The sequence below is a fragment of the Uranotaenia lowii genome, chromosome 2 (assembly GCF_029784155.1).
Source record: "Uranotaenia lowii strain MFRU-FL chromosome 2, ASM2978415v1, whole genome shotgun sequence".
NCBI classification, from domain to species: Eukaryota; Metazoa; Arthropoda; class Insecta; order Diptera; family Culicidae; genus Uranotaenia; species Uranotaenia lowii.
Genome location: NC_073692.1, coordinates 221,469,059 through 221,485,892, shown reverse-complemented (window position 1 = coordinate 221,485,892; position 16,834 = coordinate 221,469,059). Strand labels below are relative to the sequence as shown.

At 36.1% G+C, this 16,834-nt stretch overlaps 2 protein-coding genes and 2 long non-coding RNA genes across 5 annotated transcripts; 2 read left to right on the top strand and 2 right to left on the bottom strand.

Moving 5' to 3' along the window:
- Positions 1–1,294: 1,294 nt before the first annotated feature.
- Positions 1,295–2,225, bottom strand: LOC129749301 (uncharacterized). Its single transcript, XR_008738005.1, has 3 exons — positions 1,997–2,225; positions 1,644–1,922; positions 1,295–1,566 (listed from the first exon to the last, which is right to left on the bottom strand). It is a non-coding gene; the product is annotated as an uncharacterized LOC129749301 (long non-coding RNA).
- An 87-nt stretch (positions 2,226–2,312) lies between these two features.
- Positions 2,313–3,561, top strand: LOC129749289 (BOS complex subunit TMEM147). The gene is made up of 3 exons (XM_055744240.1): positions 2,313–2,520; positions 2,584–2,725; positions 2,793–3,561. Exons 1-3 carry the CDS (start codon positions 2,444–2,446, stop codon positions 3,261–3,263), a joined length of 690 nt encoding a protein of 229 aa, XP_055600215.1. The 5' UTR covers positions 2,313–2,443; the 3' UTR covers positions 3,264–3,561.
- Positions 3,094–6,013, bottom strand: LOC129749284 (uncharacterized). 2 transcript variants are annotated; one of them, XM_055744233.1, is made up of 8 exons: positions 5,741–6,013; positions 5,584–5,690; positions 5,414–5,477; positions 4,927–5,349; positions 4,715–4,858; positions 4,477–4,657; positions 3,852–4,407; positions 3,094–3,722 (listed from the first exon to the last, which is right to left on the bottom strand). In XM_055744233.1, exons 1-8 carry the CDS (start codon positions 5,878–5,880, stop codon positions 3,616–3,618), a joined length of 1,722 nt encoding a protein of 573 aa, XP_055600208.1. In that variant the 5' UTR covers positions 5,881–6,013; the 3' UTR covers positions 3,094–3,615. The 2 variants fall into 2 exon arrangements, with proteins under 2 accessions (XP_055600208.1, XP_055600209.1); XM_055744234.1 differs by having other exon boundaries at positions 3,644–3,738.
- A 5,731-nt stretch (positions 6,014–11,744) lies between these two features.
- LOC129749298 (uncharacterized) lies at positions 11,745–12,217 on the top strand. Its single transcript, XR_008738002.1, has 2 exons — positions 11,745–11,961; positions 12,031–12,217. It is a non-coding gene; the product is annotated as an uncharacterized LOC129749298 (long non-coding RNA).
- Positions 12,218–16,834: the final 4,617 nt, after the last annotated feature.

Sequence of the window (16,834 nt, the reverse complement as noted above, 5' to 3'; positions counted from 1 at the left end):
TTTCGTGGCTCATGTGCTACCGGTCGGTTAGTACGTCAGCAGGATTTTCCATGCCACACTGTCAGCTGTGGCATCCGTGGCCTGGTCGGCCGCACAAATTCAACGGAAGCGTAAACCGCGCTCACTCAACAGGTCAGCTAGCAGCAACGACGGTGGTGCCCAGACGCATCAGCTCCAGCAGCACAAGCTGCTTTCCAGTTTGCACCACAGCATCAGCATTTGCGTTGGCCAGCGAACGTCATCAGCAGCGCAGGCTGCTATCCATCAGTGGCATTGGCCACTTGGGCAAAACGAAGACGACAGCAGATCCGAAACCAACACCGAAGGCGGCGAAGAAAAGTTTGCTCACATCAGGGCAGAGGATGAAGCCGAACCGTGGCCACACAGTGCGCTGCAGCGCCTTCATGGAGGATGCCGTAAGTGACAATTGATATCTGATCGCAATATGTAATAGGGGAATGTGGGGTAAAATGTTGCCTAAATTATAAATCAAACTAAAATTTAAAGTTTTTGAGAATCATTTATTCGTAGCTTTGCCTACGGTAAGCCAACAGCCCATAACAGAATTCGAGTGCTTGTAGGCGACAACTGAGTAAAGTTGGATCAGTTTGTGCGAGGCAGTCGACTTTGTTTGTTTTCGACAACAAAGAATTAGGAAATTTTTATGGTAAATGTACATTTTTAACGTTAATCTTATAATAATAAAATGATTTTGATTATTTTACAGGGAATTGCGATGATTTCTTAACGAATCCGAGGTGCATCAAACATCCGTCGGGGAGAAAATGAAATGGATCAACGAAACGGATTTTTTTTTTGAATAAAGATTTTTCAAATAAAATATTTTGACTTGTTTTCTATTGCATCAACAAATCCTTCATTCTTTCAAACAATTGTACAGGTTTTTACTTTTCCAGTATAAAAAATCCGATCAAAAACCGTTTCACCATTCACGCATTCTGAGTAACCCTGACTCAGAAGTCGCGAAAAGGGCAGTTAGTCAGTTCTGAGTAAAGGCCGTTTAGTCAGAACTGAGTAAGTGCGGTTTTGGCGACAACTGAGTAACCGTCACTCTGCACGCTCGGCCATATTGAACCATTAATGCTTGAAAAATAACCATAATCGAAGTTTTGTGGGTTAAGTCGTTTTATGAGTTTTCAGGGAAAACTCATAAAATGAGATTTCGAGAAGAACTTGGATTATGGTTATTTTTCAGGCATAATAAAAAAAGTGAAAATGAGCAGAAATTCAGGGAAAATTGATCTAAATGAATATAGAACGACGAGCACTAATATGAATTTAATAAATGGAAGCTTTATTTAAGTATTTACATGTTTACCAATGTGATACAATTATGACCGTCCATCCAAAAATCATTGTAGAATTTGGTCTAGTTGCCTCGTCTACCTCTGTTGCCGCCATGAACGGATGAAGCCTTGCTGCTTTCCGGTGACTACGGAGCACCCGATTCGGGGGGCTGCTACCCCATCGTGCTGGAAACTTAACTTGCAGCTTTTCGAACCAGATAGGCCCACTGAGCGAAGGGAAGTGTTTATCTGATCATTGCTGTAAAGAAAAAAAAATACAGACAACTGTTAGTTCTATCGAAATTTTGAGAAATCCATTATAACATGAAAACTTACCTTGTGGAAAATGCCCCAACCTATGCAGACTGTTCTCAAGCAAAACAACCGTCGTTTTCATATCTCCTTCGGCGTTTAGATGATCCCGGATGGAAGTTCAGGACCACCTCCCTATTGGAATTAGAAACGCCCTTGTCGGAAGATTTATCTTCTTCCGCATCGCTGTCGTTGGTTTTGCTGTTGCCTGTGTCTGCAGGTTTCAACTGGAAGCTCCTCATCCGGATCCATATGTAGCAGTCGGTTTCCATTTGTACAATGGTGGACAGTTTTATTATTGTTCTGTTTGAGAAAAAAAATAGTAAGATTTGGAGGATGATAGACAGATGATTTTGTTCAATCGAGCAGATACTTACCAGCTCTATAATCAAGTAATTCCCCCGGAGTAAAAAAAATCTAAAACAATCAGTCGATGCGACGCACAGCAGTTAAAAACAAACAAGTTTTCTGCGCGTCCAAAGATGGCAACTGTTTTTATTACATATTTGTGTTTGAAATTCAACCATTTTCAACATCTTTCGTCAAAACTTCGAAAATGCTTGAAATTCAACCGTACACTATGTTTAAAAAACAACAATAATCGCAGTTCTATCGGAAATCTCATAAAATGGTTCAAGAAAAGTCATTAATGGTTAAAAAAATATGAGCGTGTGAACTGAGTAGCTGAAAGTTAGCGAGTAGGGTTGAGGTGAGGGGTGATCAATCATTGAACATTTTCTGCTCTCACCGCATGAGCTGCAAGGTTTCGAAATTTATAATCCGACGAATTTTGAATTGAAAATATTGTATTACATCCATCAATAATGACTCTATATCACTTTGGAAACTGCGTTGCTTTGGTTTACGTACCTTACTACATGACCTACAAATACTCCGGATTGTAAGTACAATTTTCACCTTTGATGCGATTACACTAATGTTCACTAATTTGGTTAATTTATAGATCTGAATATGGAGCGTTCTGGAAGTGTATTCAAGCTGGTGGCATTTACATATTTACCCAACTATGTAAAATGTTGGTTCTCGCTACGTTCTTTCCTGATACGGAAAGTTTCACATCAGGTGAACATTTCAATGTTATAGCGGTAATTAATTTCCATTATTGGTAATCCTATAATCACTGTTTAAGGCCTGTTATTTTATTTTTTCTAGGAATTCCTACGGTGCAGCGTAGATTTGGTGGATCTGTTGGGATTGGCATTTGTGTTGTCGAAAATCCCTGGTAAAGGTCATAGTAAACTGATAACAGCCGGTCTCGGTTGGGCTACGGCGGAAGTGATATTATCCCGCGGTCTCATGCTCTGGGTGGGAGCCCGTGGAGCAGAATTTTCTTGGATCTACATTCAGCGTTGCCTAGAATCGAACATCCTGTTGGTGCAACATCTGACCACGGCTACACTGTTGTGGCTTTTTTCTCGCCATGATCTGGAAAAGAAGTACGTCCCATTGGTGATTGCTCTGCTGGTGGCCATTTCGTTCCGTGGTGTCTGGTTGGAAGGAATGCTCCAGGGAATGTCTGCTGGACCGTGGTTCGGACTATCTTTGAAGGCACTGATCACCGCTTGCATCGGCTTTGTAACCCTGCACGTTTACTCGGGATTAGCTCAATCCATTGGCTTGTAGAGCAGAAGAACTGTGGTTCGACGATCAGTTCTGAATAGTTGGGAATTATTTGTCATTACCAATTTCATCTTACCAATAAGCCTATGACCATTAATTTTCTTATTTAAACATAACCAATAGGTTTCATGCTAAATTCCGTTGATAAGTTTGTTGAAAATGAGAAAACGTTTTGTTTGTTGAAATTCGTGTGTAGTTTTATTGTTTTTTCACAATTCATTTCGTATAATAAGAGCAGTGTCCAAATATAGGTTGTAAATTATATCAATATAAATATGGTATGATGAAACTTAATCTAGAATTTAGTAACGATCATTCAATAAGTACAGATGATGACAGGAGACGTCCACAGTAGCTATTTTCGTAAAACTGCAACTTGTTTGAAGAACGGTCCTTTCTCAATTTTTACAATTTCGCTCCGATCATTTTTGTACAGCTTCAATTTTTGTTGGGCCGCCAAGACTATTTCATAGAAAATCTGAATATTTAAAACATTCATACTCGAAATAATGTGAATATATACTATGCAGATTTCAATTGGCACAATCCAACATACAAAATTATAAGAAAAAAAGTAACGGCTATACATACCTAAGAGTGTCGAAAAACAACTTGCGCCGTCCAATCGGCTTGAAAAGAAATCTTCCAGCGATTTCATCGAAACATCTCTATCTTTTTGATTAGACCACAGCTTTTCCAACAAATTGCACAGAGAATTTTCATTGAACCCATCGATTTTCTGTTCTTCAACGGGATCTTGATCTTGTCTAGCTTTTTTCGATGCTTCTCTATCATAATATCGTCTGTGTCTTGTGTTCATGTTTTCCTCTGGTGATGTGCCAATGGTATTTAATTCGATTGGTACAATTTTAGTTGACTGTAGGTCGTTCTCAACCGGGGGAACAATCATGGATCCTCTATTACTCTTATCAATTGATTTTTTTGCTTTCTTCGCTTTTAACAATTCATGGCCCCAAATACTGCACAGCACATCGTCAACTTCAGTCGTTCGTTTACGCATATTACGTAGAAACAATTGTGGTAGTACAGAAGAACGTGTGTGCCTGACTGGATGTTGTAGAATAGAAATACTATCGTCTAAGGCGTATCGAAACTTTCGAGTTGGCACAGAATCACAGCGAGGGTTCTGTAAGATAGAAAATAGATAACCTACTTAAAATTCTTCGAGAAGTTATATGTTTTCTATTTCTCCAACCAAACATCTCATGGTCCCTGTAAAATTTTGTATTGCCCGTTGAATAATTTCCGAATCCAACTTGGTTTTCTTATCAAAAATCATTTTTGATGGAAGTTTACGCTTCAGATTTAATGTTTCCGCTGCAACTTGCGTAGCATCCGTGGGAGACTGATGTGGTTCTGTGATAAGTCTATTATCACTGAAAAGGTGAACAAATTAAAATCGAGATGAGCCACAAAGTAACAAGTCATAGTACCTTATAATTGATTCTATAGCCAAGTTCTTTTCTTCGGCAATCCGTTCATCTATAGCTGGTAGTGTAGCGATAGAAGGGCTTTCGATACCTTTCATTGGATCAGTATCAATACAAGCAACACTCAAACAAGCTATAGGAATTTCTCTGTAATGAATTTCATATAAGACTTAATCTACGTCGGTTTCTTTAAATATGTCTTATATAATATTTACGCGATTGGTATAGCTGGTGGTTCTGTTTCTGATACGCTTGCGTTTCTCAAAACCGGAATCGGCTCGTTTGTGATGTCAATTATGTCCTTTACGATACCAAAATCTTCTTTAGTATAACCAACAGAAGACGAGTTTATTGGTACGTTTCGTAAAAAGTCGTAATAATCCTTTAGTTGCATTTCACCAAATCCTTGCAGTTGATCTCGCTGAAGTGTAGCTTCGATGGTTACATTCAGTGAAACAGACTCCAACTCGTGGAGAGTGATATCGTCGACGCGCAGCACACTGGTATGTTGCGCATTGGCTAGCAACTCTGTAATAACTGCTTCCGTTGAAATAGATGGGCCAGTCAGCACATCTTCGTAACGGAACTCTTTGGTTATCTTATTAGAACATTTATTACTAAATGCTTGCGAAACTTCACTGTTTATTTTTTAATTTATAATTAAAATACGTCAGATATTGAAAAAAAAAATATTTTACTTACCCCTGAGAATTCTTGAGATGTTGAAATGCTGCTGATTGTTTACATGCCGTATGACTGACTTTGTCTATCCAGTAAACAAAATGGTATTGTGAGAAATTATTTTCGGATGATATTTAAGGATTAGTGTCTTCAGGCCTTTGACAGCGACACAACTTTTATGAATAACATACCATATAAAAACTGCACCTGCTGCTGATAGATAAAAACGGCTCCATAAGCAAGTTTCGCCACCATGATTAAAGGTTGATGCGTATCGGCACAATCCAAAATCGATGTGCTAAAAAAGAAGCAGTTAGTTTGTCATTGCATGGACAAGATTTTACTTACCAAAGATCGTGAATATTGATGCTGTCACATTCTCCACGTTTGATGTGCCGGCGAAAGAGGGTTTTGTTGGTGGCTGCAAGCCAAACGGCCGAAAGGCGTCCCTTCTTCCGTAACGACAACAAATTGCTGTCGAAGTACATGTTCAACTGGTTTTTGTCCCAAAAAATAACAGGAACAATTTCAAAGATTCAACGAAACCTCGATCCTTCAAAATTTGACTAACAACTTTTTTTTGTGAACATTAGAAATGTCATTTGCTTCAATCAACGGTTGAAGGCGAACATGTGATTGCTTGATTTAATAGTCCATGCGTTTCAAATATGGCTGCGTACTGCCAATAGCATGCTTTCTTCACAAAAGTACCGTTAACGTTTTTCAACCGGTACATCGTCGAATACAGACCCCGTTCGTTTTTGGCAACATGCCCAAACATTTTGTGTTGCCAAAATCGAATGTTGCCAAATTTGAACGGTTTTTTTTCTTAAATTTTTTTCTTTTATTTTTACAAAATAAGTATTTTTTTTCATAAACGTTATTTTTAGCCAAATTCTGGCCATTTTTGGTATTTTTTAAACAATTTTTTCCCATGTTTTTGATGCATTTTGCACTATTGTTTTGTTAATAATCTATTTGATTTTTGTCTTATTCGCTATTTTTTTCATTCTTCATCATTTTTCGGTTGTTTTTTTTTGTCATTTTTAGTCTTTTGTTTGGATTTGTTTTTTAATTTTTTGAATTTTTCATGTTTTTGTCAATTTTTAGTACTTTATAAATTTTTCAAAAACTTTTTTTTTGTTGTTGTATTTTATCATTATTTTAGAACGTAAAAACGTTTTTTCGGTGTTTGTCTGAATTATAATGGTCCTGTTATAGCAAAATCTTACAGGTGATGTTGTTTCTAAACACCGTTCGATTTTGGCACATGTGCCAAAATCGGATGTTGCCAAAATCGGATGTTGCCAAAACGAACGGGGTCTGTACTACGAATTTCATAGAATTTCAAACTTAATTAAAACTTTAAACGCCAGAATCATGGTTTAATAAAATAGTTCACGTAATTTCAATGGTTTAAAGTAGCACCTTATAACATTCATTACAGCTGAATATCAAAAATTTTACTTATAGTATCCTGATAACCATTCACCACTCCTTGCACATTCAAGTGATAAAAAATTGTAATGCGCACTGATAGCAAACACAGCAACGCTGTTTATATGAGGACGAAATTATGAAGATTTTCCCGCCTCATTGTAGTCACTCACTTCGAGCTTTCGTCTTATCATTGAACAATAGAAGCTTTCGTTAATCGATTACTGAACGAATTTAGGATGTTTCAAAAAATGAAATTATGAATTCTTTGCCATTTTTTTTAATAGCGCTTTTACACTATCCAACATAAAATACTGTTTTAATGCAAAACAAGAATTGAAATTTATTTTATGCAATTAGTGCTGAAAAGTGAACTTTTCGACACTGAAAACAGATCGAAGTGTTACTATTCTTCTTCTTCTTTTTTTTCTTCTACTTTTTGAACTGCGCTCCGGTTTTCCGCAGGATAGCTAGATTCCTTAGGTATACTACTCCGTTGCTTGCATATGTATTTATTAGACCAAGCCCACCGGGCGTTGCCATTTCGATCGGTATTTTAGATGGTTTGATGGGTTGCGTTTTTATCTACTTACTGATTTTCGCACCCATTGTTGTCATCCAGATTGGTATTTGTATTTGTTTGTTTTCTGATAGCGACGACCGGCTGCGTTGCTACCGGGTTGCTACATAAACGCATCCTGTAACAACCTACTGCTCGAATGCTATTTCTCGAATCAAGTTAGCGACTGCTGGTGCGATGATCGGTTGATAGATATGTTGCTGAATGTGCTCGATTCGTGGTTTAGCAACCATTGGGTGGGCTTGGTCTTAGTAGGCCAACCGAAAAATAGTTATAGAAATTCCACAGAAATGTGTGGAAAAAATTTAAAATATTAATTTCTAGAAAAACTACTGATTTTAAAATTCTGCAAAAAATATAAAAATGTTAACAAAAGTATTCGCAATGCATTAAGCACTTAGTGCATTAAAAACATAATTTTTTATTGAGTTGAAGAAATTGCTTTTTGCTAAACTCCTTAGAACTGTTTTTTTTTAATTAATAGGATCTAAAATAAAGTAGCATTCATTACAAGTTGCAACAAGTAATTTTTTTAGCATATTTTTACTACTTCATTCGAAAAAATGCTTTCCGTAATTCGAATATTTTGCAGAAATACTGCTAAGTTCCCGAAAAAAAACTGTCTCTTGCCACACATGTTATTTCAAAGAATGCTAAACTGTATACTTATTTTAACGATAAGACCCCTCAATTTTCCATAAATTGTGATTTTGTTTCAAATCCCATACATATCGACATATCGTTCGATATTCCTATATGCCCGTTATACTTTTAAATACACTGTTTTGCTTGCAAATATACATTCTACGACCTACTTGATCAGGAATTTCCAAACATTGGCGTGGTCGTCAACGTAATGAACCGGTTATTTGTCGAAAATACGCTTTTAGTAGTTCAATTAACCCTCTTACGCATTAGAGTGTCATTTTGACACTATTGCAAGTTTGAATGCTTGTAACTTTTTTCAGAAGCTTCAAAAAAGAAAAATGTCTTCGGGGACCCTAAATGAATTCAAAAGTTATTTAATATTGCATCTTTACTTTATTTATGGACGAACTCTGGAAGCCTGGACAAAAAAAAACTCCCTTTTCCGACTTAGAGTGTCATTTTGACACTCCAAAAGTAAAATCTATTTTATTCGTTTGAATTATTTTGAAAAAAATATTTCTTGGCTTCATGATGTAGACATTAACTTCAGCTTTCATATGCATAAGACAGTTTTTTTTGGACGTGTAATATATGAACTACAGCACTTTTCCTGAGGCATGTTTTTTCGGATTTTTTTTTCTTTCATGCTGAATAACGAGAAAACTAGAAGCTTTAGCTATATATAATGTTCTAGACATATTTCACTGACATTACAAGGTTTTTAGTGATATAAGTTTCATTGTAATCGGTTGGATATAAAAAGAGTTATGACGATTTTAGCTTGGAGTGTCAAATTGACACTCCTAGTGCTGATTAGGGTAATGAAATCTAATGCGGATGAGAGTTAAGGTATTTTCAAGAGAACTGCTGAAAACCCCACTTTTTGCAACTTGTTTCATAAATAACTATTATTTATTATTATTAGTCTGTGGGCGTGATTGAGTGCTCATTTATATCAATTTGAAATAATGGGTATACCTTGACGTATAACAACTTTAATATAGAATAGTGAGAGTATCATAGTTCAGTGTTGTTATATAGGCATCAACGGATCACTTCCGACCATATAAATGAAACGGAACCCTTTGATGTCGGTCCCACGGCTTTTAACTAAAGCTCAATCACATGGTCAATCTGGTCCGATCAGAAATGATTGTTTGGCTTTTAATGATATTTTATGAATTGAATGAATGATTCTTTAATGCTCTTTTAAATTTTTCAGATCATTCGGAGGTGGAGTTTTTTTTCAGATATACTCAAACCACCTCAGACCGTTAGAAAGTTAGAAAAGAGTAGGTTGATATATGTAAATACCATTCTCCTCCCCAATGCTCCAGTGGATGTGTATTTGCGGTTTATGAATAACGATGGCTTATTCTTAAATCGAGGCTAATTGGATGGAAATGATATTTTGTGGTTTTAGGTTTGTGAAACGAATCTGTCTCCCTGTGTTGTTTTGATAGTATTATAGTTCAAAGCAAACAGTCTTGATTATTTTTAAACCTCATTTAAAAGTAGGCATTCAACTATGTGAGGCAAGTAGGGTAGGGCGATGATCAAACGGTAAGAAAGGCTCTTATATCCATATTTTGGTAAATTTGCATGATTCTGTGATGTTGTGATAGGAATAATGTAGCTTACTTCTACTATTTCTTACTTCTACTATTAATATTAATTTGGAATACGCTAGCTTAAAAAGCAAAACAGGCTCTCACATCCATATTTTGTAAAATTGATTTTGTGATGTGATAGGAATAATGTAGCTTACTTCTACTATTAATTTGAGCTATAGATTTATTATTAGTATGAGCTAGGCTATCTTTTAGATATTGATAGATGATATGAACTAAAATCCGTTTTCTTCTTTTTTTCTCTTTTCTTTTCATGTACCGTCGTGGCATGCACTGCCGACAAATCATTTGGTCCAATGATGACCGTCGAGTTTGGAGGAACTCCTTTGCCTCCAAGCCATCCCAACATCATAGGACCCAGACGATGGCTTTCGCATGATGTGGTTGTCAGCCCGAGGATCTAACTAAAAATCAACAGCTGAATATTGTGTCCTGTAACTTGGTGAGATCTTTCCTTTTTATTCTTAATATTTTGAATGCGCACATCAACCGTAGCTTGGGGAGTATGTAGAGGCCAGTCTCCAACCCTCCCTTGTCCTTCCTCCGACTGGTGTTATGGGGGGTTAGTTTATTATTTTGAACTGCATTCTGTCCATATTCAGCCGAAGTGGGTATAATGCAGTGCATGATGGTCTAACTAACGTCTCAAGCAAGATCGCTTTCTATTCTACGCTGCCTACTCTAAACTTTAAAATTTCTTCTCCAAATTATTCTAATTTTCATTTCAAGCGTCAGCTCCCCGAGCTATTTAAACGCCAAAAAAAGATTTATTATTATTAGTAAATTTATGCCTTATGACATCACAAATATATAAAAAACTATAAATTTTCAAACGTTTTCATTTCATTATTCATTGAAAACAAAGTTTGTTGCAATTTACCTTTTTCTTAGTAGGGTAAAAATCGCGTGTTTTTGTAAATTTTAAAATAACTGTAAACCAATAATCAACCCATCAACCTTAACACTTTTGATGTACAAGCGGTATGATGATCTGTGGAAAATAAAGTATTAGAAGCCATTGAAAATGAAAAGTGTTGCATGATGCCCCAGTTGACGGTATGTTATCAATCAGATAACTCAGAATGGACTACCATCTTTTCATTCGTTCGCACTACAAGCTACAAGTTTCCGCTTGTGGGGCGAACTACGCTTGGCCTCCCGCATACCAAAAAACCGTATCTCAAACAGTCTCTACGATACATCTACGGTTTCAGAAATAGTGATTGTATCTGTAAACGTAGCTGTTCTTCTTAACTTTACTTCGCCAACGATAACAACGAAATATGAACGTTCATGTGTAAACGTGAGATGGTATCTGAAAAGGTGATAGAATGATATGAACGATTTCATTCAATTTTTCTTCAATCGTAAAACTGAACTCGAACCGTTAAACAAACCGTTCATCCCTTCTGTCATACTTGTCATGCTCGCACGTCAAAATCAACGAAACGCCCGGTCAGAGATGCCAGTTGGTTTTGTGCAAAATTAGTACACAATTATGAAAATAATTATTTTTTTTGCTATCATTATACTAAACGAACTCGCTAACTTTTAGCTACTCAGTTTCAGTTTCAGAAAAATGATGGATTTGTTGATTTTATGAATAACAAAAGTAAAAGGTAAAGTAAAAGTAAAGTAAGTAAAAAGTAAAAGGTAGCTGGGCTCTGAGTTTTTCAAATTTAGCGAGAAGTTCAGCTCTTGATTTAGGCCGATGAAATAGCGCATGCGATGCGATGCGAACCAGCCGATGTGATTTAATGCGGCGAACCACATTTGAGGGAAATGTATGAGAATCACTTAAACCTGACATTAAATGCGACGAAGGAGATGCCAATTTGTTCCGCCGCTCCAGATCGCATTGGTCGCGTTCGCCAATTCACTATGTCATCGGCCTTAAAAGATGTTTTGAACAACGCTCATTATGCGAGATGATTGATTATGAAAGTTTCTTTACGAATCCATGGACTTAATAACAATTTTAGTTCATTTTGCATTATAAAATAATGCATGTTATAAAGAGACAACCAGTAATTACAAATTTGGTGTTAAGCATGCAAGCAAGAGGACGACTTAGAATTATCGAAGCTATAAATCAATTTTTTACTTTCACATATTATTTTATATCGGTACAATTATGAAAAATCGGTCTAGTCGGCACCACTGCCCACAACTGGAAGAGACGAAAAACACAACAACAATTTTTCGCCCCTCCGAAATCGGGATTCTACTGGCTGATTCCACTGATTCTGCGGAAGCTACAGGAAATAATTACCGTAAGTATATAGTCAACATAATAAATTTCTAATATATGAAAAAGAGTAATGATCATAAATTGATTTCAGCTCGCTCATTCATCACCCGGGTAACGATGGCTTCCCAGCATTCCGTAGCGCTGGAGCTACGGGAATCTTTATGTTATGACCCTGGCCGGGTAGGATTTTCCTGCAAGAATCATCAAAGAATATAAATCGATTATAGTTTCTCACCGTATGTAAGTAAATCAAGTTCAATAAAGATAATGTGAATAAATTTTTATTTATATCAAACATCCGAAAATTTCCATAATATTCCCATCTATGTATGTGTGAGCCCGCCATTGCATATACGGTTCTGGATAACGTTGGAGAATACGTTATTTTGAATCGTTTGATTACTATTAATGTTACTGTTTAGATACAAGATTACTCTTCGAAAAACTGTAATATTAACAGTTTGGTTGTCTGAATACGTTTTCCAAGAGCGGTTTCTGGACGCTATTCAAACTGTTTGTAGTGCAGTTCCTCCATATAAAGGTTTTAACAGTTTTAAACAGTAACATAACTTAACGCCATATTCAACAGACCGTCGTTTTGGAATTCAAGATAAGTGCAATGTTTTTTATGGTTTCAGATATCATTTTCTTAACGTTTTTTTACACTGTTTCTTAACGTTTTATAACTTCTACAGGAACCGTTAAGTTACAATATTTTCGTATTCGGGCACTAGTCTTGGTAGTTGCAACTCTATCTGTTTCTACCACTTCATAGTAGTTGGCCAGTGTTGAACAAAAATTTGGTATGTGATGATAATGCTATTAAATAAATTCTACCCGCTCATTTTCACCATCCTTCATTTCTTCTAACATCACTTTTCACCGATAAAGCCGATTGATAAATTAACAAATTAACGATGTTTTAGCTTATGCCGAATACTTGTCAATCATGAATCAGTGTTTTTCGGTTCTCTTTGAATAAAACTACTTCGAGATGATTTTAGTCCATTTATTTAAACTTCAATAAATTTAATTTTCGCTTTTGTTTTGTTTTCTTTGTTGCTGTTATTTTTGTTTGCCCTTGTATAGGGTTCTTACCTCTCCTCTCAAGTTTACTCGATTTTCCATATTCATAGGTTATAGGCGATCTAATTCATTATTGTTTAATTACTTGTTCACTTATTTTGTGTTGGTTTGTTTTGTTTTGTTGTTCACTTTTGTTCAAATAATACACGACCTTTTACTCAGTTTCAATTCAATATATTACAGGTGAAACACAATAGGACTCTATTTTAGTTGTGTGATTTACAATGATGTTGGGTTGTTGACTTTATTTATTTTAATATGTTTACATTGTCGATTTATCAATTTTGTTTAACTATTTTATAGTTTCTAGACGATGTGTGTGTGTTGTTCTTGTCTATTTGTGGGTGCGTGTGAGTGGTGTGTATTCTACTACTTTTATTTAATCAATATGAGCACATTCTTTTTTCTCGTATGATTTTAAGCATTGGTTGTGCTCATTAACTTCATGTCGAAAAAAAAATTCACAATCGATATTCTGGATGAGAATGAAGTTTCCTTCTTTCAATATTACTTTTCGCGTTTCTTTTGTTCCGAGTTTTAATACATAAGGTTACCTATTAACTTTGCATAACCATAACTATTATACAGATTATGTTTTATAAGGATCATAGTTCAGTTTATTTGAAAAGAACTGTCCTTTGATCCATACCATACATTGTTGTTCTTGGAATAAGTTGTTAATTTTTTTTATCAATTCTGTCACAAAATATACAGTGTTTTCTATGCTGAATTTTATTCATATGAATGTTTATTACCTATTATTATCGTTTACACTTCCCTATGCCGAGAGATTGAATGCATCATAGCTTGGCGCGTAGAAACGTGGCGTTGATCATGGCAAAATCATTCTATTTTTTTTAATATCCGACTGTTATCATCTATTCTGGGGCTTACATTGACCATATTCAGAAAGAATTCACTTGACCCAGGCGTGCTTATCGTTTCTTAAATCTTTGAATCTTTACGCTCGACACTTTAACCGATTCCATTGGACACAATCGATAAAACACGTTTAAATCAATGAAAAAAAAATTAAAACCTATGCCTGTTTAACGTCGTAATAATTTCAAGCTGAAAGCTGAAATACAACTCAAAAATAATTTAATGATGGAAAAAATTAGCAAAAATTATTTAAGAAAATTTATTTTATAATCATGACACAGTGCACGCGATGCGATGCGAATAATGCGACGAACCACATTTAATGAAATGTATATGTGAAGCTTAAACCTGACATACTGAATGCGGCGGAACAGATGCCAATTTGTTCCGGCATTCTTGAGTTCGCATTGGTAGCGTTCGCCAATCGGCCTAGAGATCCAAAAAAGTTTATCAGGCCGGAACAATTTTTCCAAGCAACCAAAAGCCACATATTTACTTGAATGAAGGCATTGGAAGTTACATATTGGCTGACAAAGAGAATCAACTGCCCAATTCCCTTTAGTGAACATTATGCACTCATTAATAAACTTGAAAGTTGCAAAAGTGATTAATATGTACGCTGTATGTGACTTGTTTTGCCCAATTCCCATGAGTGAACTATATGTACTCATTAACGAACTTGAAAGCTGAAAAAGTGATCTATACCTAAGTTATATGGGACTTAAGTCACATAAAGGGCACAAAAGTGCTCAAAACGGAATTTGGTAAGTCTCATAAAGGGCACAAAAGTGCTCAAAACGGTATTTGGTAAGTCACAAAAAGTGCATTGATGTGCTTTCAACATCCAATCACCACTTTGAGTTTTAGTTTCAGTTAGAACAACATCTAGGCGTGGTCTAGTGGTAGCGTGTTCGATTCTCACCACGGAGGTCGGGGTTCGATCCCCAAGCCGGGCAACTTTTTTTCAATAAGTAATTTAGTAATTGAGTGACCATTCTGATGCGATATATGTAGGAAATATAGAAAAGAAGCAATTGAGCAATTTGTCGAGTTTAGAATGCGGCGCGTGGCATCATGGCGGCACCGGTACAGAACGTAGTGAATAATCAAGAGAAGGTGATATGAACCGAAGCCAAGGGTTTAGTTGAGATAGAGTTTTAAGATTTTTTGGAAGCTGAATTAAGAGGCCGGCGGAAGCTGAATAGAAGGTCATTAAGACTTGTTTTGGAACTTGAAAGTATCAATAAGGACTTAAATTTTGAGCTGCAAAGAACGTACTTCATATCATTGATGGGGCTGAGTAAACGTTTTTGTACCTGTTTAATGGGACTTTTGGTTGCTTGGGAAGCTTACTTATGCACTAAGTAGATTCTTTTTTTCTGCATTAGATAGCATTTTGTGAAGCATGTTCTTTTCGAATAGTTTTTCTTAAGGTTCATATACAGTTTCATTCATAATATTATAAAAAAAATCTCTTCGAGGTTTTAAACAGCAAGAACAATTGGATTTTCATCTTTTGACCATTCTTCATCGGTTCCACCACGTTAGTGTTACTGTCCAAATAAGACTTATCACATTCTTTTCCTCGAGAACTGTAAATGGGCCTTCAGACTTAAAACAACGTAAAAATGAACTATTGTAGTTGAATATTGTCTAAGCGTTAAGCTACGTCACAAAACTATTATGTGAAAATCGGTGCGATTTTAAGCGATGATTGTCAAATTGACAACTAAGGAATTCATTTTAGTTGGTCTTTCAGGGAGCGTCCATAAAAAGTAATGATTCAAAATAAAAGAAAATGGTACCAGAAAGTACAAGCATTGCGACAAGATGGACCTCACACGACTAAACGGTATGCTCGATGTCATGGTAACCTTCACAGTAACTACACAAATTGCTACCAGCAATTTCAAAACGATAGAGTACCGAGTACCGCGTAAAGAATAACGATTGCACCTCAGACGGGAAAATATACCGACAAAATCCCGACTCAGCTCCAACCTATTAAACCAGGATTTAAGGCTGACCATTGAGCTAATCAAAGGGAGCCACCGACCAAACTCATCCTCGTTCTATTTAGACTGCCTGTTGACAAGAGAGTTTCTCCTAACCAAAAAATGAAACTCGTTGAAGACGATCTCACCTTTGCCAGAGAGATTGCCTTCTCATTACCTTTTACAGAGCAATGCTAGCGAACCTAAATAAAGGTGATTGCAAAGCAACGTCTTGATAAGGCACTCAGAGTATCCCGAAACATTCCGAGGAAATTCAGAGAGTGCTTTCCTGGTTTTATCGAACGGATTGCTTCAACAGTGCTGAGCAGCGATGCCACACATACCGATTTTCCGGTATTTATACCGATTTTTGAGCAAAATTTTGACCAAGAATCGGTATATACCGATTACCGATTTTTGGCAAAACATACCGATTTCATACCGATTTTTAAGATTTTAACTTAAAATTCATTCCACTTCAACATTTCCACTTCATTCAAGCTATCCTCGTAAAGGTCCTGTAGAAAGAAGACAAAGTTCGGTAGCTGGCGTGGCGTAACTTTAATCTGTACAACTTTAAAAGTATTATGCAATGTATAAGCGAATAAGAAAGTCGTTGTACTGCTTATTTAGCATGTTTGCCATTGTGAAAATGAAGATCATTATTCAGGTATTCATCATACGTAGGTATGATTTCTTATAAACAAGCTGTTACACATACATAGCTGGAATTGGAATAACAGTGATTGAAAGGGAAATAAATGTCTGAAAATCGAGGTTGTTAACTTGTTTGATGATTTTTCTCATTTCAGCCATGAAACTTAAAGGACGAATTAAATATGAAAGATCGAATTAGAACATAATAAAGCCATAATGAAATAATAATAATTTTACAAAAAAAATGAATCCGCAATTGCACACGAAAAACAATAA